General features: G+C 44.2%; 1 protein-coding gene across 2 annotated transcripts in view; it reads left to right on the top strand.

Moving 5' to 3' along the window:
• LOC148016870 (uncharacterized protein C57A10.07) overlaps nt 1-25,919 on the top strand; it is a 50,904-nt gene that overhangs the window by 19,679 nt on the left and 5,306 nt on the right. For both annotated transcript variants that reach the window (XM_087662640.1, XM_087662639.1), the window contains exon 2: nt 24,871-24,995. In XM_087662640.1, coding sequence (XP_087518766.1) covers nt 24,871-24,995 — 125 coding nt within the window. The remainder of the gene's footprint in view (nt 1-24,870; nt 24,996-25,919) is intronic.

A 25,919-nucleotide genomic window follows, 5' to 3' on the forward strand; every position in this document is an offset into this window, starting at 1 on the left:
TAACATTTTTTAATGTTTTTACGTAGGGAAAGAATGTTGTTCCTAGCCATCACATCAAATGTGATTTTTTCCACATGCGCTTTAACTCACAAGCATCAAGTCACCATTTGCTATTGCCGCGACCTCTTACCTTCCAAGCAGTTGTTGTACCATCTCATCCCCTGAAGGGGTGTGAGGGTAGTGGAGAGGCTGGAGGGGAGGTGACAGACTGAATGAATCAGTCGTAAGGAATGAATGAAAGAGTGGCCTATAAATAGGCACAATCAATCTAGGATGGCACCCCTTTTTGGGGTTGCAAACCCTAAATACAAAACACAAAAACGCAAACTACGGGTGAAGGGTTTCTCAACACCCCCTCTCAGGCCCAAAAAGGGGAACAAGAGAAGAGTGAGGTGGAGATGCAATGCTACATGCTAAAGAATGCATATGCAGCAGGTGCCACTTGGACAATGTTCCTCATGGGAAAATTGTTCACTTGCCCAAGCGCTCTAGTACAAAGATGATGAAAACAAGCAAAGCATAGGAGGAATGTCGGATTTTGTGTGGTGTCGAAAACCATAAGGATATGCTTGTACTCGATCGCGGGAGTTGGCTCCATGCTGACCAAGTGACCAAGGCAAGAAGAAGAGGAGGAAGAAGATATAGAGGATCCCTAAGATCCAAGATTTCCACCAGAAAGAGAACCTGTAGTAAAGACCAGTAGACAGGGTGAACTGGAGAACCCGAAACACAACCTCCGGAGAGAAGCCACTAGCTCCGTGCATCCATGCTGGAAGGAATATGAAGGCCTCGTCACCAAGTCGTAGCTGAAACTCCGAGGTCCTGATCTAGGTGGTACCTGAAGATCCTGGGTATTAGTAGAAGAGATGACCGGTCGAAGACAACCACCCCAAGAAAGTAGAGGATGGGTGAAGAACTTCATGTGGAGTAGGTTCCCCCTCTGAGGTGGAAGGTGGAGGGGCCCCCGCTGAAGTTGAAGAAAAAGTAGATGCCCCCTCTGAGGGCAAAGAAATAACATCCCCCTCTGAATCCCCCTCTAAAGTAGATAGGGAATTCAAAAACTCATGGATCACGGACTCCGAAATGTCTGATGACGAAGGAAGTGCCGCCGGTCGTGCCAAAGAAGGTATTTGGGGTGCCAAAGAGCTCTCAGAGGTAGCTTCTCAAACCTGAGTAGTCGAGGGTGGGGAAGGGTGGGGCTCAGAATGAGCAAGAGGTGGGCAACAATCGCTATCTCTCAGTGGAGCAGATTGGGTAGTCGAAGAAGAGGAAGGAGTCGAGCAGCCATTGTCTCTCGAAGGAGTGGACTGACGAGGAGATGGTATCAAAGAATCATTGTCTCTCGGTGGAGCGGTCTGCAGAACCGCAGGTCGTGGAAGCCACTGTACCTGAAAATAGGTGGGAGAAGATTGCCGCTGGCATTGCGACGATCTTGAGGAGGTCATAGCGCCAATCGATCCTCCATGTGCTCAAAAGGACTTAGTGCGCATCGGATGCGTCTTATTGCCTTGAGCATAGTATACTGATAGCCCATGTAGAATGATCTCTGTGGCCCAGAAAGGAGAGGTGGCACAAGGAGTGCCTGGTGGAAGACGCATATACTTTGGGGGGGTGGGGAGCAAAGGTCGAAGTCGGCAAGCATCAGTGGTGTGCCGCCCACAGTAGTTTGGTCATTTGTTGGTAAAGAAGCCATGGATACTAGTGTGCCTTGTTGAAGAAGGAAGAGGTCAGCCACGAACCATGAACCGCAATGTTCGCCTCAAGGGGTGTGAGGGCAATGCAAAGCCCAAACCGCAATGTCCGCCTCAAGGGGTGGGAGGGTAGTGGAAGGGCTGAAAGGGAGCTGCGAGTGGGAGGATGCGACCAATAGTAAGAGGTTGCAACCAATAGAAAAACGTAGGTGAGGAGAGAAAAAGATTAAAATTGCAGGCAGGACAGCTTGCAGGAGAGAGAAAGACTAAAAACGCAGGCAGCAGGTGAGAGAAACTAAAAACGCAGGCAGGACAGCAGGAGAGAGAAAGACTATAAATGTAGGCAGCAGGTGAGAGAGACTAAAAATGTAGGCAGCAGGTGAGAGAGACTAAAAATGTAGGCAGGACAGCCTACAGGAGAGAGAGAGACTAAAAACGCAGGGAGGACAGCCTTTGGGAGAGAGAAAGACTAAAAACGCAGAAAAAAACAGCAGCAGCAATCAATATACTGAAATCAGCTTCGAACATTGTGTGATAGGCTGGAAATAGGCGCCAGATTGTTGTAGACAGCAATGGCCAGCTTGGACCGTAATGTCCTTTGTGTCCGGGGTGTGGGCAACAAGCTGAAATACCTGAAATCTGCAAACACGAGATTGTTTTCTGAATGGAGAGTGAACAGCAATAGTCGCTCTGCTGTAAACAGCTGCAAACTGGGGGTGGAAGGTTAGAAACAAGTGGCGGACTGTAGATAACAGCAAGGGACAGCTGAGACTGCGATGTCCTTTGCGAAAGGGGTGTGGGCAGCAAGCTGAAAACACCTGAAACCTGCAAAAAAGAGATTTTGATGCAGCGGAAGAAGAAGAGAAGTGGATGCCGAACCCGCTGCTGGTCTTTGCCTTTACTGGAGTGGAGGATCTTCGCTGCTAGGTGAGCAGATCTAGCTCTGATACCATGTCAAAAGATGACGTACCAGCGAGACAGTAGGGTTTGCAGGGAGGAACACGGAGTGAACTCGGTAAACATGGAGAAGAGAAGAGAAGAGAGAAGAAACTCTGATGAATGGAATGATGAAGTTTCGAATCATGGAGTGAATGTGATACAAGGGAACAAGGGTGTTGTAGCACAAGGAAGATGATGAAGACAGCCACGAACCACGAATTGCAATGTCCTCTTGAAGGGGTGCGAGGGTAGTGGAGAGGCTGGAGAGCAGAGGTGACGGACTGAATGAATCAGCCGTAAGAAATGAATGAAAGAGTGGCCTATAAATAGGCATAGTCAGTCTAGGATGGCGCCCCTTTTTGGGGCTGCAAACCCTAAACGCAAAACGCAGAAATGCAAAAAACGCAAACTGCAGTTGAAGGGTTTCTTAACAGTCCACGTGGCAGATGACGTCAGTAGGATGGCGACACGTGTCAGGTTGGGCGGGCAGGCTGTGGACCGTCTAGTCGGCTGCATTTAATGTAGTCAACATGTATTTTTTGGTACATTATTTATGGCCTATTTATTGGCTTTGGTCTTCACATTCTTTGACAATTGTGCTCTTAGTTTTCACGCTATAGACCGTGGAGACTGCCCTCGGGTTTCTCAGAGAGTGAGATCTTCGAGGTGGAGATGTATGTAGATATTCTCTTTGCACCCGTGTATATATATGCATCCTTGTACAACATCTTTCACTGTAGATTTTTTACGTTTCACCCGTAGAAACATGAAACAGTTGGATCGGCCCCCCATCACGCAGAATTGTGGTCCCCAGCACAAGCTGTTATGGGACGCATTGCAAGTCAATGGAACGTTCCCTGTCCCGTTTCAGAAAGGGAACGCCACGTGGCACCCACTTACCTTTGGTTGGCCACTGCTCCCGCCTGCGATCGTTTGTGACTCTGCGCCTGATTGTTTGCCGTGCGTTTTCTACCTACTGCTCCCGCCCGATCCTATTTCGGCCCCCCGTGACCAGTCCGCATGGTGCCTGCCAGCCGCCAATCCCGCCACCCCATCTCCTCCTGCCTCACCTCCAACCTCTCTTCTTTCTTCTTCCTTCTCTTCCTTTCTTCTCCCTTCTCTTTCTTCTTTTCCTTTCTTCTCCCTTCTTTCTTTTTCCTTCTCTTCACTTCTCCCTTATCTTCTTCCTTTTTCCTTGGACCTTCTCCCTTCTCTTCCTTCTCCTCCTCTTCTCTTGAGTCTTCCCTCTTCTTCAAGTTCCAAGTTCTCCATTCTTCTCCTCCTCTCTTCTTCCTTCTCCCTTCTCTCCTTTTTCCTTGACTCTTGACCCTTCTCCCTTCTCTCGAGACTCGAGTTCTCACTTCTCTCGAGCCATTTTTATTTCAATTTTCAGCCTGAAATGGCTTCATCTTCCTGCCTCGCTCGTCAGGCTGGTAGTCGAGGAAAAACGTCCGATGATTGGTCATGGTGGGAAGAAGTAAATGCTGACCACTCATTGAGTGGTGAGGATCTCGACCATGGACTTGCAAGCTTTGCCCATGCAAGCGAACTAGTGGAGCAAACAAGATAATCCATTGAGCTGAGCATTTGTATTTTAAATTTTTATTGATTTTAATTTTTCAAAGTTACTTAAATATTAGAATATCGAATACCGATTGTCACTTGCTCCGTTTTATGTATAATTAGGTCCGAGCTCATATTCTACATGAGCCAAATTCAGAGGTATAGTTTTGTCCGAATGTGACCTTGGAGAAGCAAAGGGAGCTTCGTGACCGTGAAGCAGGTCAATAAGCTTATCTTGCATCTAGACCACGACATGTTGTAGTTAACCTTGCAACTTTTGTGACACCATCCCCATTTGATGTGTCTAGAGCAGGGTCAGTATCAGGAAGTGCTACCTCCACACCTACTGCAGACATTGCATCAGCCATGGCATCAACAACGCTACATGTTGCGTGTAGACAGAGCACACTTGATACTAGTTGGGATTCCAAGAAGAAGAAAGAGGTGGATACATTAGTGGCACGTTTTTTTTTATCATGACCACATTCAATTTTGTGCAGTAGGTCAGAGTATTTTAAATTGATGTGCGAGAAGATTGGTGAGTATGGCCCTTTGTATGTACCTCCATCATTAGAGACCTTACGCATCACTTTGCTCAATAAGGAAAAGTGCCTTGTTGAGTAAGCAACATTGACTGGAAAGAGCTTGTGGGCTAAAAATGGAGTTTCCTTGATTGCTGATGGTTGGAGTGATACACGCAAGCGATCCATTCGTGGTATGGTTGCTTATTCTCGTGGGGAAAGTCAGCATATGTACTTGCAGCAGAGTGGGTTATAAGTATTGAGCTTATTGGCCTAGAGCATGTTGTGGGATTTGTCCTAGATGGAGAGTTCGTAAATAGGGCAGTAGGTGCTATTTTCCAGGGATATTATCCGCATATCACAGTTTCATATTGTATGGCTCATTGCTTGAACAACCTACTAAAGGATATTGGTAGCCTGTCATGGATTGCACTTGTCATAGAGCAAGGAGCTCAAATGGTTAGCTTTGTTTTGAATCATCAGTTTCTTTGCTATCACTTCTCTTTGTGGTCAAAGAAGACACTTTTAAAATACTTTGATACTAGATTTGCCTTTAACTTCTTGATGCTAGGCAGATTAAGAGAATTCTGTGGTGCCTTGAGGCTGATATTTCTTAATGATGAGTTCACCTCATCAATATTGGCGGATACTCCTACATGTATCTTATGCTTGGAGAAAGCAAATAACTCCACTTTTTGGGATGATGTAAAGTGGATAGATGCTATGGTATCACCTATTGTGTATTTATCGAGAGTTATGGATGCTATGCAACCTTGCATTGGCAAGGTATATGAGGCTATGGATAAGCTGAATGAAAAGTTACAGGAGTTGGCACCAAATGATGAGGCATATGAGGAGATACGCCATTTAGTTGTGACGAGGTGGAACTCCTATAGCTCACCCATGCATGCAGTTGCATTTGTTGTGGATCTTGAGTTCCAGGGAAAGGGTCAGGAGAATGATACTGAGGTCATGGATGCATGGAGACTTATATTGTCTTGTCTAGTGCATGATCATGGCACTAGACGAAAGATCAGAGATCAACTTTCATGTTATAGGACCTTTCGGGGTTCTTTGGTTGTGGGGGATGCACAAGAGAATCGCTGTAAGATTGGGGCAGCTTTGTGGTGGGAGGACTATGGTTCGGATGATCTTGAGTTGCAGCAACTAGCCCTCTGTATTTTGAGTCAGTCAGCTAGCTCCTCTTGTTTGGAGCAATTGTGGAGTACATACACTCACATTGCTTCAAAGAAGAGGAACCGTATTGGTGTGGAGAGGGCAAACGATCTAGTATTCGTTAGTGCAAATTTGAGGATGTTATGTAACAATATTACAACAAAGCCTGATTCATTCACAGAGTGGGAGATGCGACAAGAAGAGGAGACACATGCTGATGTTGAGGGAGATGCAACAATTCATGGTACACATGATTATGAGATTGGCACTTCAGGAGTAGCTAGAGTAGCCTCAGATCATGATGATGATCTTTGATTTGATTTACTTATCACGAGTCTCATGATACATGACACATGTACATTATATATGATATTATGATAATTGATGATAGTTTGACTCTTGGACTGTTGTGCCATGCCGATATTATATCTGTACTTGCAGTCTTGCAATTGCCCTTTGGGCTATTTTGGCATGCTGCATTTTGCTTTAGTCTAGAGATTAGACTTTATACTTGTAGTCCTTTTTGGGACAATGAGCATGTTCTTTCAAAGATTAGACTTCATATTTGTAATCTTTTAAGTATTTTTGCAATGGGACCATAGGCATGTTCTTTCAGCTTAGACTTTAAAGTTTAGTTCATTGTTCATTGTTTTATCATTAATGGTATATGTATTATGCATTTTATAATTGAGTAGCTTACCTCTAGAGCCTTGTAAGTTGCAATTCAATTTGTAATGAGTAGTTATAGAATGATGCATGAAATCTTAAAGTTAAATCTTAAAATGATTTGTCCTTGTGGATTATATACCTTGGTTTTAACACTCCAGAGTCCACATGGATTATGAGTGAAATATTATTATTTTTTCATGAATTTTGCCGTTCCTGTTCCCACGTCCCCGTTCCCTAGGTTTGGCGTCCCCGTCATCGTCCCCGTCCCCATCCCCATTCCCCGTTCCCTATTTCATGTTTCAATGGTTTCAGTGTCTCTCTCTCTCTCTCTCTCTCTCTCTCTCTCTCTCTTTTCTCTCTGTTTTGGTCATGCGCTTCAGCACTGTTTCACTTTGACATGGTATCAGAGCATTGAAGGACTGACCAAGGGTGGACCTACCTGAAGAGGAGATTTCAGCATGACACAAGGCTGCGTTTTTAGTGTTCTAGGGCGAGTAGGAGGGTTGTGCATTAGAACCAGGCTGAGACAAGCGTGGGCATGCGAGAAAGGGGAAGATTTGCTGAAGTTGCTGCTGGTTTATGTAGTTAGAGAAGGTTGCGTTTTGGGCCTTCAAGTGCAGATTTTACCTTTTCATCGCCTTTGGTGGGTGAAGAAGGAACGGGACAAGCGGTGAAGAGCCCTAGCAGGCTGCATTCTCATAGTCAGAGGGGGACTGCTTTTTGTGTTTTGTCCAGGCATTGTAGGTGAAGATGTCTTCTGAGACTAAGATAGAGTTTCAAGCGATCATGGACTAGAAGATGCTCGTCTTACTGGCTCTTCCAACAGATCAAAAGCTCAATGGCGAGAATTACCACATCTGGTGGGTCATGATGCTTGCCATTTTAAAGTCCTATGATTTGGTGGAGCTTGTTATGGAGGTTATTCATCGTCCTTCTTCACAAGACGAGTCCAAATTCTCTTCCAGTGATAAAGTGGAGTTGGCAAAGGCTCAAGCACATTGGAACAAACTCAATACTCGCATCCGCTCGTTTTTATTTTGCTCATGCACAACAATTGTTTTCTCTCATATTGAGCATTTGACGGTGGCTCGAGAGATATGGCTGGAGCTGATCAGATGCATAATCGTATGACTGTCATGAAACGAGTTTCTTTGGAAGCGCAGATGACGACCATGCGTGTCACCAAGTCATCTTCTATGCGGGATCATATTAACAAGCTGAGGTAACTTCAGATGTAGGTACAAAACGCAAGGAAGACGATCACTTTTGAAGACATGGCGATAACTCTTCTTTCACAGTTACCACCCTGTCTTAGTGGTTTTTATTCTGCCTTGATTGCTTTAGGGTATTCAGAGACTCTTTGGTGGGAAGAGTTAGCTCCTATAGTCTTGGACCAAGAGGAGTAGTTGAAAGGGACCAATGCTTCTAAATTTGAGGCCTTGGTTGGTCAGTTCTCTTAGAAGAAGGGGAAGGACCAAAAGGAGAAGGATAAATCCAAGAAGGACAAGGAAAAGGAGTCCCCTTGTCACATCCGTGGCAAGATAGGTCACTAGAAGAAGATTGCCCCGACAAGGAGGGGGAGGAGAAATATTCAAAGGATTCTGGAGTGATGGCGGCTCCCTCCTTAGTTGCTTTTTTCCACTTGGAGGTGGTTGAGGAATCGACCCTAACGACTTCTGATGCTACGTTGATGGGCCCATACACTCGGAAGTGGATTGTTGACAGTGGTGTCTCACGGCACATGGCCCCTTTTTTAGTAGGTGTTACTTATTTGTGGCCTTCGCATGACCAGATTCTCATTGGTGATAGTTTGTCTATTCCTATTTAGGGATAGGGTGACATGCATTTTATTCTAGATGGGCGAAGTGGTACCCATACCTTTGAGATGCTTTAATGTGCCGACCTTGGGACACCATCTACTTTTCGTGCACAAGATTTATGCCCTCGACCTCTTGGTCGAATTTTATGTGGATTTTTTTCGGATTCTTGATTGTGGATTGAGACAGGTTCTTTCTTTAGGTTATGAGGAGAATGGAGTCTGTAAGTTGTAGTCTTCTTTTGCCTTGACTTATCTTCTTTTTACCTCTCAAACTCAATTCAAGCTTTGGTATGCTTAGTTTGGCCACCTCAACTATGATTATCTTTGGAAGGCATCAAAGGGACAGCTTGTTCAAGGTTTACTAGATATAGTGGTGAGCTAGTAGCGTTGTGTATCTTGCATCCGTGGGAAGCAAACTTGTGATGTTGTTCCCAACAAGGCTTTAAGGTGGTCTTCAATACCCTTGGAGCTTGTTTCTATCGATCCTTGTAGATCGATGAAGACGGAGTCTCTTAGAGAGAGCTTGTATTTCATGCTAATTGTGGATGATTACAATAGGATGACATGTCAGAAGTGGAGCATAAACATGTGCTGAAATAAATTGCTGAAACACAAGACAAAAAGAAAAGAATACGATACAGATGAGAACTCAGATGTATGCACGGGAAATGGAATCCATATATCTGAACACGAGACAGTCGCATAGAACAGTGAATCACTGGCTGCGTGGGCACTGGCACTGGCTCTGGCTCCTCTCTCCACAGAGTTTGCAGATGGTGAAGTGAAGTGACTGACTGAGGAGGAGCAACTGAGTATAAATAGGCTGAAAAAGTGGGGAGCAATAATGCTGGTCGGACAGCATTAATACTGGCCTACTGGTGCATAAAAATGCTCCACTGGCATAAAATGCCACACAAAAAAAAAACCTAAAATACCTAATAAAAATGCCCAGCCCAAATCAAGCTCAGACTCACACATGAGCTGACAAATACTCTGCTAACACCCTCTCTTAGATCATGGGTGAGCTGATACAATACAATAGTACAATGAAAAGGGATCAGAAACTATACAACATAGAACCACCAAGTAGAACCATGGATATCCAAGCAGTGGGTGATCAAGCCACCACCAAGGTGCCTCGGAGAGAACCTGATGTCGATGTCGATCGTACCAAACACCTGAAAATAGAGAAGATCATAGCATGTCTCTGTGTCCATCACCAATCTCTCGCAGTAGCATACAAGACCATCCTGTCAAAAATGCCCCTGAATATAGGTGACCATGGATTCCCCGCCTTTGGCCAGACCGCCAAAGTGTCCCCTTATGTGAGCTCCAGACGAAAGCTTCTCGCTCTCTGTCAGATAACCAGCTCATCATGAACCTGGATGTCAATCCCAGCTCCAGGATTTGATTCCGCGAGACTGAAGTTGATGCGTCAGGGACCCACTCTAGAATATGTGCACCAGTATAAAAGTATAGATGAGGCGCGGCTGCCCCATCTGAACACCCGCTCACACTCCCTCTCTGGCACAAGAAAGTCGTGAGGAATGACCTCATCACCACCACTAGAAAGCAGCCGAGGAAGGGGCCACCAAGCCCTTCCCGCGATCCGAAGAAGAGGATCCCTTCCACGCCTTGGACTTTACCTTGGTCGGAGGATCGGAGTCGGAGTCGGAGTCTGATGAAGGAGAGGACTCATTGGTAGAGTCAACATCTTGCTTCGTCTTCTGCTCCTTCCTGGAAGCCGCTAACGTCTTGTAGTCCTTCCGCAAATGTCCCTTCTTGCCACAGTGGTAACACTGGGCCTTCGACTTCTTCTTCCCGTCACCCCTCTCTAAAGCTACATAAGCCTCACCTCCATAATGTGTCGGAAGCCGCCCCTGTAATCTCAAGGATGTCTCATGCTCAAGAAGCATTGAGGTCATATGTGTAAAACTGACAGGAGTCGATGATGTCTGCGCCCGCAAAGCATTGGCCACTCCATCAAACTCCGAGGGGAGCTTGTAGAGGACCGTCCCGACGAGATGCGCCTCAGGAAGAGCAGATTGCATGTGCCGAAGCTGGTCCTGTACCTGCGTAACACGAAGAAGAAAAGATTGAATAGTATCTTTCGGCTCAAACTTCATCTGTTGGAGCTGGCCATAAAGTGTGACTGCCCGCATGGTGGAAGGTGCCTCGTACATCTGCTGCAACTTCTGCCATACTTCAGGAGATGTCCTACAGGAGGTAACCGCCGGTAAGACCGCTTTAGAAATACACCAAAGCAACGCCGAGTAAGCACGGGCATCGTCCGAGTCCCATGTGAGCACCGCTTCCTCATGGTTGTCCTCATCAAAGTCTTCAGGAAGAGGAAAAGGACGGAGAGGTCGAGCAATAGCTCCACAGACGATGTACCATAACCGCTTCTGCACAAACCAAGCTTTCATGACAGCACTCCATGTGAGATAATTAGGTCCATGTAACTTATCATCAGTAGTGCACGGAGGAGCCATATGGAAGGGATAAGAAGAGAAGTAGAGAAGAGATGGAATTTAGAGAGGAAACACAGCCAAAACACAAGCACAGACTGCAGAAAATGAAAGTTCACATGCAATAGAACCCAAAATCTGATCAATAGAAGACAAAATCTGCTGCAGCAAGTCAAAAAATCAGTCAAAAACTGCCAAAAACAGCAAAAACGGCCTGAATCAACAGTCACCCAGCCATGAGAGATGCTAAATCAGCAAAACGCAGGCTGTAAACTGCAGAAAAACAGGTAGAAAACTGTTGCCAGCAGCTGCAGATGAAAACCGCAGGCAGTAGAGGGTGCGTAGGCAGCAGGCGATGGCAAAACTGCAAAAAACGCAGGCTGAAAACAGCCCCAAAACAGGTCGCCTGACTGCGACGGCGGTCGCCTGATCAGCAGGGGTACAAAACAGTCCTGAAATTAGCAAGAAAACACAGCAGGAGCACAGATCCTGAAATCTGATACCATGTCAGAAGTGGAGCAGCGGTGGAAGCATAAACATGTGCTGAAATAAATTGCTGAAACATAAGACAAAAAGAAAAGAACACGATACAGATGAGAACTCAGATGCATGCACGGGAAATGGAATCCATATATCTGAACACGAGACAGTCGCATAGAACAGTGAGTCACTGGCTGCGTGGGCACTGGCACTGGCTCTAGCTCCTCTCTCCACAGAGTCTGCAGATGGTGAAGTGAAGTGATTGACTGAGGAGGAGCAACTGAGTATAAATAGGCTGAAAAAGTGGGGAGCAATAATGCTGGTTGGACAGCATTAATGCTGGCCGACTGGTGCATAAAAATGCTCCACTGGCATAAAATGCCACACCAGAAAAAAACCTAAAATACCTAATAAAGATGCCCAGCCCAGATCAAGCTCAGACTCACATATGAGCTGACAAATACTCTGCTAACATGACATGGGCTTATTTCTTGAAGTTGAAGTTGGAGGCTTTCCCCAACTTTAAGGATTGATTGCTCTTTGAGGAGTACCAATTGAGCAGGAAACTGAAAACCTTACGATCGGATAAGGACATAGAGTTTGTTTCTAATGAGCTTGCTCGGTTTTATGCAGATTGTGGTATTCACTAGGAGTTTTCTAATACAAACACCCCTTAGGAGAATGACATATTGAAGTGGAAGAATCGCAGTGTGATCAAGATGGCTTGTACCATGATGGAGCATTGTTAGACACCTCAATGTCTATGGACCGAGGCTGTGGCTACTACAATTCACATTCTTAATTGATCCCCTACTTTCACTGTTGTTGGAATAATCCCTTATGAGGCGTACTTTGTGTCTAAACCAGATGTTTCTTATTTCCAGGTTTCTGGGTGTGATGTCTATGTTCACATCTCAAAAGCATAGCGTGACAAATTTGAAGCGGCTTCCAAAAGACAGGTGTTTGTGGGCTATAGCTCGCAATCTCAAGGCTACCGATTGTATAATCCTGTTAAGCGGGATGCCTATACGAGCCATGATGTTCGGTTCTTTTCGTGGAAGTTAGAGCCTTAGAAGGGGGTGAGCAAGCACTCCGTTCTTGGAGATCCCAGTGATAGCTGTGCCTACTACTATTTTTGTGGAGCTTGTGCCACTCTCGAGACTCTTCTTTGGATGAGGAGCTTAGTTCTTAGCCACCAGACTCACTAATTGCACCCCAGTTGTTGGCGGACCTTTCAGAAACTTCAGTCGATGGTGATGAGTGATGAGGCGAGATTCAATCTCCTCCTCGTTAGGCTTGTGACACTCTTTGTGATGCAGGGATTGAGGGGGTTCGAGAGGAGTGGTAGCAACAAGATGGCATGTAGTGTTCTCGAAGGAACTAGACACATTGCACTGAGCTTGTGTATACTAATTACTGTTTGATGACTTGTGTCATGCAGGATCAAGAGCCCACCTCTGTGAAGGAGACTTTTTCACACTGCTCTCACACCCCTTGAGGCAGACATTGGAGTTCGTGGTTCATGGTGGCTGACCTCTTTCTTCTTCAACAAGGCACAATGGTATCCTTGGCTTCTTTACCAATAGATGACCGGATTATTGGGTGCTTCTACTATGGCATTACTGAACACATCGGCGATGCTTGCCGACTTTGACCTTTGCTCCCCAATCCCCCGGAGCATAGAATCATGAAATGGGGAACAAGAACGGAGAATGGGGACGTAGATGGGGACAAGGATGGGAAGGCCAAACCTAGGGAACAAGGACGTGGGAATGGGAACAATATTTAAAAAATTAAAATTCATGAATTTTTTTAAATATTTCACTCATAATCCATGTGGACTTTGGAGTGTTAAAACTTAAAACCAAGGTATATAATCCACAAGGACAAATCATTTTAAGTTTTAACTTAAGATATCGTGCATCATTCTAAAACTAATTAGAAATTGAATTGCAACTTACAAGGCTCAAGAGGTAAGCTATTCAATTATAAATAATAAAATGCATAATACATATGCCTTAAATGATAAAACAATGAACAATGAACTAAACTTTAAAGTCTAAGCGGAAAGAATATGCCTATGGTCTCATTGCCAAAAAAATGAAAAGATTATAAATATGAAATTGAAGTCTAATCTTTAAAAGAACATGCTCATTGCCCCAAAAAAAACTACAAATATAAAGTCTAATCTCTAGACTGAAGCAAAATGTGGCATGCCAAAATAGCCCAAAGGGCAACTGCAAGACTCAAGTGCAAATATAATATCGGCATGGCACAACTGTCATCATCCCAAGTGTCACACTGTCATCAATGATCATAATAACATATACAATGTACATGTGTCATGTATCATGAGACTCATGATAAGTAAACTAAATCAAAGATCATGATCATGATTTGAGATTGCTCTAGCTACTCTTGAAGTGCCAGCCTCCTCATCATGTGTACCATGAATTGCTGCATCTCCCTCAACATCAGCATGTGTCTCCTCTTCTTGCTATATCTCCCACTCTGTGAATGGATTGGGCTTTGTTATCATACTGTTATATAACATCCTCAAATTAGCACTAACGAATACTAGATCGTTTGCCCTCTCCACACCAACACGGTTCCTCTTCTTTGAAGCAATGTGAGCGTATGTACTTCACAATTGCTCCAAACAAGAGGAGCTAACTGACTGACTCAAAATACGGGCGGCTAGTTGCTACAACTCAGGACCATCCAAACCATAGTCCTTCCACCACAAAGCTGCCACAATCTTACAGCGGTCCTCCTGTGCATCCTCACAACCAAAAGAACCCCGAAAGGTTCTATAACAGAAAGCTTATCTGTGATCTTTCGTCTTGTGCCATGATCAGGCACTAGACGAGACAATATAAGTCTCCACGCATCCATAACCTCAGTGTCATTCTCCTGACCCTTGCCCTGGAACTCAGGATCCACAACAAATGCAGCTGCATGCATGGGTGAGCTATAGGAGTTCCACCTCGTCACAACTAAATGGCGTATCTCCTCGTACGCCTCATCATTTGGTGCCAACTCTTGCAACTTTTCATTCAGCCTATCCATAGTCTCATGTACCTTGCCAATGCAAGGTTGCATAGCATCCATAACCCTTAATAAATGTACAATAGGTGATACCGTAGCATCTATCCGCTTTACATCATCCCAAAAAGTGGAGCTATTTGCTTTCTCCAAGCATAAGATACCTGTAGGAGTATCTGCCAATGTTGATGAGGTAAACTCATCACTAAGAAATAACTGCCTCAAGGCACCACTGCATTCTCTTAACTTGCCTAGCATCAAGAAGTTAAAGGCAAATCTGGTATCAGAGTATTTTAAAAGTGTCTTCTTTGACCGCAAAGAGAAGTGATGGCAAAGAAACTAGTGATTCATATAGCTAACCATTTGAGCTTCTTGCTCTATGACAGGTGCAATCCATGACAGGTTATCAATATCCTTTAGTAGGTTGTTCAAGCAATGAGCCATACAATATGAAACTGTGATATGCGGATAATATCCCTAGATAATAGCACCTGCTGCCCTATTTGCAGGCTCTCCATCTGCAACAAATCCCACAACATGCTCTGGGCCAATAAGCTCAACACCTGTAACCCACTCTGTTGCAAGTACATTTGCTGACTTTCTTGTCCCCGATGCATCATGTGAAGATAAGCTCAACACCTGTAACCCACTCTGTTGCAAGTACATTTGCTGACTTTCTTGTCCCCGATGCATCATGTGAAGATATGAAATACATTTCCCCATGAGAATAAGCAACCATATCATGAATGGATCGCTTGCATGCATCACTCCAACCATCAGCAATCAAGGAAACTCCACTTTTAGTCCACATACTCTTTCTAGTCACTGCTGTTCACTCAACAAGGCACTTTTCCTTGTCAAGCAAAGTGGTGCGTAAGGTCTCTAATGATGGAGGTACATATGAAGGGCCATACTCACCAATCTTCTTGCACATCAATTTCAAATACTCTGACCTGGCTGCACGAAATTGAATGTGGTCATGATAAAAAAAGCGTGCCACTAATACCATTTCAAATCAAATTTATCATAAAACAATGAAATCTACATTTTTCTTCATAAAATTGTGCATTATGATGTACGTATTTCGCAATTTGGGACCCACTGACACTTTCTAACAGTTGTTGATGATCCATCCAACCCCGATCTTTGCTTCTTTACACTCCCGCATCATCGCCTGATCGAAATCTTTCATCTCAACCCACCCCCTTCTTTCATACATCAATCCATGAGAACAAATCACAAGAGGAGAGAGATCCCAACTAGCATCAAGTGTACTCTGTCTACGTGCAACATGTGGCGCTGTTGATGCCATGGCCGATGCAATGCTTGCAGTAGGTGTGGAGGTAGCACTTCTTGATATAGACCCTGCTTTAGATACATCTGATGGGGATGGTGTCACAAAAGTTGCAGGGTCAACTGTAATACGTTGTGGTCTAGATGCAAGATAAGCTTGTTGACCTGCTATACGGTCACGAAGCTCCCTTTGCTTCTCCAAGGTCACATTCGGGCAAAACTGTACCTCTGAATTTGGCTCATGTAGGAGATGAGCTCGAACCTGATTATGCATAAATATTAAAATGGAACAAGTGGCAATTGGTATTCCATATTCTAATATTTAAGTAACTTTGAAAAATTAAAATCAATAAAAATTCGAAATACAAATGCTCGGCTCAATGGATTACCTTGTTTGCTCCACTAGTTCGCTTGTATGGGCAAAGCTTGCAAGTCCATGGTCGAGATCCTCGACCACTCAATGGGCGGTCAGCATTTACTTCTTCCCACCATGACCAATCATCGGACCTTTTTCCTCGACCACCAACCCGACGAGTGGGGCGGGAAGATGAAGCCATTTCAGGCTGAAAATTGAAGGCTCGAGAGAAGGGAGAAGGTCCAAGGAAGAAGGAAGAAGAGAAGGGAGAAGTAAAGAGAAGGAAGAAGGAAGAAAAGAAGGAAGAGAAAGAAGAGAGCCTAGAGGTTGGAGGTGGGAGGAGACGGGGGACTGGCCGCTGGCGGCTGGGACTGACGTAGTGCAGCAGAGATGAAACCAACCTTCCTTATTGGAATGGGTGGTGATAACCTAATTTAAGAGTTAATTACAGCAATAAATAAATGCACATAAAATGAAATACGCACTTTACCATAACATTCTTGGATAGTAGACTCCCTGTTGGCCCCAAAACTGGTGCCCCTTGCGGTATTTATTTAGCTTTATTCAATTGGAAGGAGTACAACTTGAGATTCTTCAATCTCCTCTTGCTAACCAATTGTTATTGCTGTCATAAATGACCATCAAGCCTTTTGGGTCATTTGCCCCTTGATTCACCTAGGACTTCTTCTTCAATTTGACCCTTGGCTGGCCAAATGCTGCCCCAAATCAATTCGGGATGGGCTGGCTCTTGAAATCCTTTGATAATCTTCAATTATCAGCTGCTGATTTCAGTCCCTTGAGCCTTCAATCTCTGGCACGGATCCCAAGGTGGCAGCTAAACCCTAATTTCTGCTGTGAAATAGGGTTTACTGCAGAAATTACAGATCAGCCCACCAAAAATGGCTGAGATCTCCTCTGAATGGCTGAGAATTGTTGAGAATGGCTGAGCATAGGCTGAAGGAGATGAGAGAATGTTGTAAAGAGAAAATTTTGAGATTTGTCGCGAAGAACTGATCAAAATCAGTTGCTGCCCTACTGTACCAGCCCCAAACAGATGCACCAACAACAATAGGAGTATCAGAGACTGTGATCTTCAGGAGAAAGTGCATCAGCAGCAATCGCCAGCTTCCCAAGGTCAAGAATATGCAATCTCCATCACCAAAATGGTCTCCAATGGGTGGGAATTGGCCCCAAAAGTTGGCAGCAACAGTCCAATACCTCTTTCCAACAGCTCCAAAATGAAAAAACGAGATTTCCCTTTCCCTTCAGCCCTATTTAGCCTTTCCCCCACTTGCATGGGAAAGTTTTGCCAAGTGGCAGCTTTCTTAATCCATTTTCAGCAATTTCCAGCCATTTAATTAATTTTTAGAATGGATTAATCCAGCCATTTTCAGCAATTTCCAGCCAATTAATTTTCAGTCCTTAATCCACGCCTAGAAAATTGACCTTGTCCATCCAAAAATTAATTGGCTAGGCCATTTGCAACCCAAAGTGGTCCCATGCATTAATTGACCCTTGGACAAGCAATAATCCATTAATTAATGCCTAGTCCCTAGTGTCACCACTGACACTTAATGGCCAATTAATGGTCCTAGGGGCAAACTGACACCAAAATTCACCTAGAATCTAACAAATGTAACTTGTTACAACTTTTACCTTTGACGCCCATCTTTTTCACAGGGTCCTTGGGCCTTCAACTGTGAAAAAGTAGCTTGCACCTCACATATACAGCACATGTACATCTTTAATTGCATATTTGATTAATTCTTTAATCAAATGTCAATTAAACATAAGCAAAGCATAAAATTTTCATGTCCTCGTGACAAGGGAACAGGGGGCGTAGGCGATCTCGAGCGGTAGTAGCGGAAGATGATCTTGAGCGGGAGCAACATGCAATCGTAGATGATCCGGGTGGGAGTAGCGGGCGGCCGGCCGAAGGTAAGTGGTGCCATGTGGCGTTCCCTGTCCCGCTTCAGACAGGGAACGCAGACGGGACAGGGAACGTAGTAGGGAACGCGTTTCCTGTCTGAAACGGGACATGGAACGTTCCACCGATTCGGAACGCATCCCACAACGGCTTCGTGTTTGGGACGGTGATTCCACGTGCCAGGGGGCCGTTCTGGCCGTTTCCTGTCACTATGCCTCGTAGTATATGCGTCTTTCACGAGGCACTCCTTGTGCCACCTCTCCTTTTTGGGCCATAGAGATCATTCTGCATCGGCTATTATAGTACTATGCTCAAGGCAATAAGACACATCTGATGCGCACTAAGTCCTTTCGAGCACATGGAGGATCGATTGGCTCTACGACCTCCTGGAGATCGTTGCAATGCCAGCGGCAGTCTTCTACTACTTATTTTCAGGTACAGTGGATTCCATGACCTACAGATTTGCAGTCCGCTCCATCGAGAGACAATGATTGTTTGATACCATCTCCTCATTAGTCTGCTCCTTCGAGAGATAGTGGCTGCTCGACTCCTTTCTCTTCTTCGGCTACCTTGTTTGCTCCATTGAGAGACAACGATTGTTGCCCACCTCTTGCTCATTCTGAGCCCCAGCCTTTCCCACCCTCGACTACTTATGTTCGAGAGGTTACCTGTGGGAGCTCTTTGGCACCCCAGATACCTTCTTCAGCACGACTGGCGGTACTTCCTTCGTCATTAGACATTTTGGAGTCCGTGATCCATGAGTTTTTGGATTTCCTATCTACTTTAGAGGGGGATTCAAAGGGGGATGTTATTTCTTTGCCCTCAGAGGGGGCATCTACTTCTTCTTCAACTTCAGCGGGGGCCCCTCCACCTTCCACCTCAGAGGGGAAACCTACTCCACATGAAGTTCTTCACCCATCCTCTACTTTCTTGGGGTGGTTGTCTTCAACCAGTCATCTCTTCTACTGATACCCAGGATCTTCAAGTACCACCTAGATCGAGACCTCGGAGGTTCAGCCGCGACTTGGTGACGAGGCCTTCGTATTCCTTCCAGCATGGATGCACGGAGCTAGTGGCTTCTCTCCCGAGGTTGTGTTTCAAGTTCTCCAGTTCACTCTGTCTACTGTTCTTTACTGTAGGTTCCCTTTCCGGTGGAAATCTTGGATCTTAGGAATCCTCTATATCTTCTTCCTCCTCTTCTTTTCTTGCCTTGGTCACTTGGTTAGCATGGAGCCACCTCTCGAGATTGAGTACGGGCATATGCTTATGGTTCTTGGCACCACACAAAGTCCGACATTCCTCCTATTCATTGCATGTTTTCAGCATCTTTGTACTAGGGCGCTTGGGCAGGTGAACAATTTCCCCATGAGGGACACTATCCAAGTGGCACCTGCTGCATGAGCATTCTTCAGCATGTAGTATTGCATCTCCACCTCACTCTTCTTTTGTTTCCCTTTTTGGGCTTGAGAGGGGGTGTTGAGAAACCCTTCACCCTTCACCCGCAGTTTGCGTCTTTGCATTTCTGCATTTTGCATTTAGGGTTTGTGTTTAGGGTTTGCAGCCCCAAAAAGGCGCGCCATCCTAGACTGACTATGTTTATTTATACGCCATTCTCTCATTCATTCCTCACGTGTGATTCATTCAGTCCGTCACCTCTTCTCTCCAGCCTCTCCACTACCCTCATACCCCTTCAGGAGGACATTGCGGTTCGTGGTTCATGGTTGTTATCATCATCTTCCTTGTGCTATGACACCCTGGTTCCCTTGTATCACATTCACTCCATGATTCAGAACTTCATCATTCCATTCATCAGAGCTTCTTCTCTCTTCTCTTCTCCATATTTGCCAAGTTCACTCCGTGTTTTGTCTCATTGGTACATCATCTTTTGACGTTTATGTGATTTGTAGCTACTAGGGATCAATCTTACAATAGGTGATAGCAGGTTGGAGGCCTCTAGGTGCAAGTTACAGCAGTCCAAGGTCCTTGTGGTGCAGACGATGACATACAGGAGGGGGCAGTAGCCTTCATGGTGATCCTAAGCTTTAGGTGACAGCTTCCATGGCTATTTGCATAGGGCGGCAACAGTTTTTCAGCCTTTTTTTGGCGATGAAACTTTGAAATTTCTCTCTCTACAGCATTCTCTCTCGTCCTACAACCATGTCTCAAGTTATCTCAACAAAATCCAGCCATTTGAGTCATCAAAGGTGAAGATATTGAAAAATCTCTGATGTAGATTCTAATTTACAATAGAAATTAGGGTTTAGATAGCCATCTCAGGATGAGTGCTCAGAATTGCGGGCCTAGGGCATAGAAACAAGGGACGGGGGTTGGCCAAAACCAGGAAACGGGGACCCGGGGGGAGGGGAGGGACGACATATTAAAAAAATGCATTTTCACATATAAAAGAGTTTTCAGCTCATCATATCTCTACCGCAATGAAATATATAAATAAGCATAGTTTGAGCTTTTAGACCAAATCATTTATTTTTTCTACTCCAAGGTGATTCCTCTTCTCTGAGGCAATATGATTGTAGGTGCTCCATAATTGCTCCAAGCAAGAGGAGCTACATCTCCCCTTGAGAATAAGCTACATTGCCATGGATAGACCTCTTTGTCGTGTCACTACACCCATCAATGATAAGTGTGACACTATTTTTCTCCTAATCTCTCTTTATGTTTGCTACAGCTTGCTTCGCAACACGCTTTTCCTTGTCAAGCAAGGTAGTGTGTAAAGTCTCAAAAGAAGGGGGCATATAGTTAGGCCCATACTCTCCAACCTTCTTCAACATGGCTCTAAAGTATTTCAACCTAGGGACATAAAATAATAAACACAATAATTATCATGATGACATGATTTTAGAATAAGTTATAAGTTTATATTATATAAGTTATAACCGAGTTATAAATTAAAAAGCTATATTATTTAAGGGAAAAAAGATGTAAATAGTAAAAATTTGAGCATATCAATTTGTTAAGACTCAAAACTTGGCTGTATAAAAGGCAATATGGTCGTGGTAGAAGAAACGAGCCACTGTTGAATTTGTCTCCTCTTTTTAAATCGGGTCCCCCAACTTCCCTCAAGAGTAGTTTGACATCTAATGGTCGAGGATGAAGGCACTGATGGTGAATATGGACTCAATCCAATGACTCCATGTGGTGTGGATGCCACACTCGCTATTGTAGATGAAGCTCTAGGCCTATCAACTGTTGCTGCTGCTGCTGCTGCTGCGGCAAGTGTCGCCTCTAGTAAGACATTGGGACAAAATTGCACTTTCAATCTTGGTTCATTTAATAAATGGGCCCTTACTTTTTTGCGCCACTCATATGCGGGTATGGACACAGCTTGATTGACCAAGGGCGTGATCTGCCTCCTCTTGATGGGTGTTCAACATTTACCTCATTCCACCATGACCATGTGTCGAAGCGTCTGTCTCTCCCTCCTACCCGACGAGCTAGTTGTGAAGAAGCCGTGTTGGTTGCTCGGTTGCTCACTATGGGACCTGGGTGCTTGATGTAGGGAGGCTAGAAGCCGAAGCTGCAAGGAGCAAGAAGGAAAAGAAGATGATGATGATGATAATGAAGAAGAGGAGGAGGTGACAAGAGAGAAAGAAGAAGAAGAAGAAGGGCTGCGAGGGGAGTAGGAGTTGAAAGCTAGAGCAAGTGTCGGAGGAGCCACAAGTCAGGCGAGAGATGTGTGAGTCAGGCGGCCCCCAGCGGGAGTTGCACGGGAGGGAAGACAGCCCAAAAGCAGGGGATGGTGATCGCCCGTCTCCCAACAGTCCTGTCCCTGATAGGTAATGTGTCCCTGGGACGGGGGGATGGCCGTCCCCTTTGGCGTGTCTGAATAGGGACATCCCCCGTTCCACCTCTACGTCCCGCACAGGCATCCCATCTTTGGACGGCGTTCCGGCATCCTAGGGGCTTGGGACGGGTGTCCCTTGTTACTATGGCCTAGGGTTTGAATTCCAACGGCTGGAATTAAAGAATTTGAGGGAGATTAGAGAGGCCAGCCAATCAATGTCTAATTTAGGGCTTAATTTAAGGAGTAGGATGAAGCCTAATCCCCAAGCAAACCAAGGGGCAAATTTGTTTGAAGGCTTGCTGGTCATTTAAGACAGCAAGAGGGAATTGGAGAGTGAAGGAGATTTTGGAAATCTCATTATATTTCATACAAATTGCAATTCAAGATAAAGAAATATTGCAAGGGGCACCAATTTTGGGGTCAACAACTTGTCCATTTCCAAGATCAATTGGTAACATTTGCATTTTCAATTTATGTGAAATTTATACTTGCTGTAATTAGTGTTAAGTAAGGTTATTTACCACCCTATCCGAGAAGGAAGTCTGGTTTCAATAAGCCTTTAGATGAACCACTTGTGGCTTGCCTGTCCCATCAACATAGTTGTCATAGATTTGTATCCTCTTTGCTAATGATTCCATGTGTGCATGGACTAGATCCACTCCACTTGCTATGTCCTTATTTACAAGAAGTGGAACTTGCCTTCAAGATCGGCATGAACACCTTGAATTTGGAAGGTTGGATTGATTTTCCACCAATGTCTTTTATTCACAAAAATGAGGGAATGCCTCTGATTTGAACATCACGAAACAAGCCCAAATGAATCTTAAAGGTCATCCACAAGTAGATGACCTTACCTAATGAAGTAGTGTGCATGGGGCGGCACAAATTTGGATGGACAAGCTCCAAAAAAGTGTATGGATAAGCTCCAATGGGGTAGTAGCTGGACGAGAAGTTGGCTTGGGCAATGGGCATGGGTACCTTATGTTTCTTGTCCAAAAGACGCTTGGGGCTAAGCAATGGAAGCTGAGAAGCAAGCTTTGGTAAACCCCAAGCTCTGATTCCTATTGTACATCAGTTGCATACTGTGAAACATCTTGTCCATTAAGATCTCAATCCTAAAGAAAATAATCCTAAAGAAAAATTCTTCCTTGTTTCTTGTGGGACATCCTTCTTGTATGCTTTTTTTTTGGTTCCGCTAAATTCAAAGAGTTAGGTGCTTGCACCTTGAGCGATGGCAGACTCATCTCATTAAGGAAGCTGTTGAGGTCCTATGAATGGAGCCATGAAACCGGCCTTTGGAGAATCAAGGGTAATGAATCTTAACTTTGCAAGCACTTAGTCTTAAACACACAACTTCAGTGACAAGAAAGCAAAACAAACAGTGGAGTTGGAATACTACCTACCAGAACATGAAGATAGGGTAGCCCCAAAGCTTTGTGCCCCTCCACGTGTTTCTTTATCATTATGGAAAGATCAATACAATTGCTTATGGATCTATTGTGCTTTTTCACTTCTTTCCAAGTGTACAGATTTTGTCAGGAAAACAGATCTCTCCAAAATGCCCCAGACCTCAGCAAAACTGCTAAAAAAGCCCCGGGGTTACTCAAAAACTCCTGAATATCGAAGCATAGACAGCTCCACCCTAGGTAAATCAGCCATCACCAAACAGCCTGTAGCCATTGCCCAGCCTTAAGCACTAATCACCCAATCCTGGACAGCTCTGCGCAGTCTCGTGGCAGTTCCACCTTGCCACAAACAGCTTCACCGACACTTGTATCAGCATCACTGAGCCCTGCAATAGCATGATCAGAAGTAGAACACTTTGGATCAGCTTGTACAGCCAAGGATGCTTCCTGATCAGCAACACCCCTGGATTTATGACAGTCACTGGTAGGAGAAAAGCTTCATTCTGCTCTTCCGTTGCATTTTCCAGCTCTAACCTGTGTTAACATGACTTTCCAAAAAAATAATTTAGTTAAATATTATTATTTTATTATTCAGCCTTAAATTCACTAAATGTTGGTGTCCTTGAAGCTTTGGTCCGCACCCACTTTTAATAAATTAAAAGTGTAACTTAGGCTTAAATTCTTTCTGATAAACTGATTAATGTGTGCACTGTACTTACACCTACTTATTCTTGTTTTTCAAATATCATCTTTATTTGTGATGGACTGCTCATGTCTGACACAACTCATGCAATTTCCTGGACCTGCCATTAGAGAGTGCCAAAGATAAGTCACATCCTTTTGACAGGTTGAGTCGCAAGTTATGCTTGGAGTCTTCTCTGTCTTGCGTGTGTGATTCATTGGGATGAACTGCTTGGAGTAGATGTTAAAAGAGCCATGTGATGCTTATATACTGGCTTTGTGGGCTTCGGCTGCAATTGTAAAACGTGGAATGCAAAACTTTGTGCACATATTTGCTACAAGTATAAAAGACTGAAGGTATACACTATTATCGTCTGCAGCTAGCTAAGAAATACTCAGTGTGTGCAATCAACTGGTTAGGCTGGACAGGTTTAACAACACTCTGATTGTTGATGGTACATCTGTTGCACACCTGCTATTATGTATCTTATATGATCTTGTCTTGCATATGTTAATCTCCTGTCCTGTCTGCTGGTCTGCCCGTCACTGTACATGCCGGTATACATTTTTGAATCAAATTCAGTTGTCCTTGTCCTTCAGTGTCTGAAAATAAAGGGCTAAAGATATAAGGCACCATGTGAGATTGTTGCTACTAAATATTGTGGTTTTCGGATGGGTGCTTTGCTTATCATTTTATCTGAATCTTCATTTGACTGTTGGTGTTAGATGGCCAGAAGTATCCCAAGCTGTTGACCAGTCTCTTGAAGCTAAGCATATCAGCTGGCTAAAGTACATCACCACCTTCTCATGAATAAGTTTCTTCTATGCAAGGTGTCAGTATTGGGTTTCCTTGGGAATTGAATTCTCTTCTAATCGACAATTTCATGCTAGCTGTAACCCCTGCTTGTCTGCTTGTTCCTATGAGCACACAGTTTTACAACTTATTCTGTGGTTGCGCTTCTTTCCTGTTTGTTCTTGGAGGAAACATCTTATTCTTCTATCTTGGCACTAAACATTGCCAATGTGTGTTAGCAGGTAGAAAGCGTGAGGTTAGATGGAGGGCTTTGACCGAAGAGCATGCAAGAGACAGCTTTGAAAACTTATTGTTCAGTATTTGCAGATTCAAGGAACTTACAGGAAAATATCCTTATAATATCACGGTAAATACGAATCTTTGGTGCTCCACACTAATTGAGTTTTGTTGTTGTAAAATGAAGAAATACAGCTTTGCATTCCTATCTTGCTGCACTCATGATCTGTATGTATACAATTTTTGTGAACGAGTAGAAACTTTGGTTCTTTGGAAGGATCTTTTCACCAAGCTAGGTTTCTCCTGCCTTTCATTGACAAATTCCAAACCAATTGTTTGAAAATGATGTGTAAGAATGTAGCCAATAAGCTTCATTCTTGTTGTTATGACAGCAAAATTCAAAAGAGTTTAATTCCAAGGAGTTTTTGGCCCTTTGTTGGACACAATGGCACTAATCTTAAAGCGAATTATTGCTCTCTTGGGTAGTCCATGAAGGCTGGTCATGCAACATATCTCATATTTACTATCTCATATTTAGCTTGTCTGATTTTTAAATCTTTTATCTCCCACAAGTTTGAGAAAATGTCTCTTGTACTTGGAATTATAAAAATCATGTCTTCAACATAAGTGGCAAGTAAGTTATGTGGTTGGTAGTTGAATCAATTTTGGCCAAAGTAGATCTACATCCAATCCAAATTTGTATGTCCATGTGTCAGCTGGAGGACACACGGTACGAATGATCTCATCTTTATAGGTGACCATGCCAAAATGGAGGGCACATGATGCGGATGATCTCATCTTGATAGGGGACTATGCTCAAATGGTGAAGTAGACTAAGGAAGCACTCCATGAGAAGTCTGAGATGATGGATTTAGGATTTCTTCATTTCTTTCTAGGTCATGAGATATGGCAGACTAAGAGGGGGATCTTTCTCTTCTAGTAGTGATATGTGCAGGAGCTCTTGACTACTTTTGAGATATAGGAGTGTTGGATTATTTCTACTCCTAGGGAAATTGGAAGGCAATGGCTCATGGAGATTCATTGTTGGCAGGTG

This window comes from Lygodium microphyllum, chromosome 22 (assembly GCF_053477565.2).
Source record: "Lygodium microphyllum isolate KBCC chromosome 22, Lygodium_microphyllum_v1.1.10, whole genome shotgun sequence".
Taxonomy (NCBI): domain Eukaryota; kingdom Viridiplantae; phylum Streptophyta; class Polypodiopsida; order Schizaeales; family Lygodiaceae; genus Lygodium; species Lygodium microphyllum.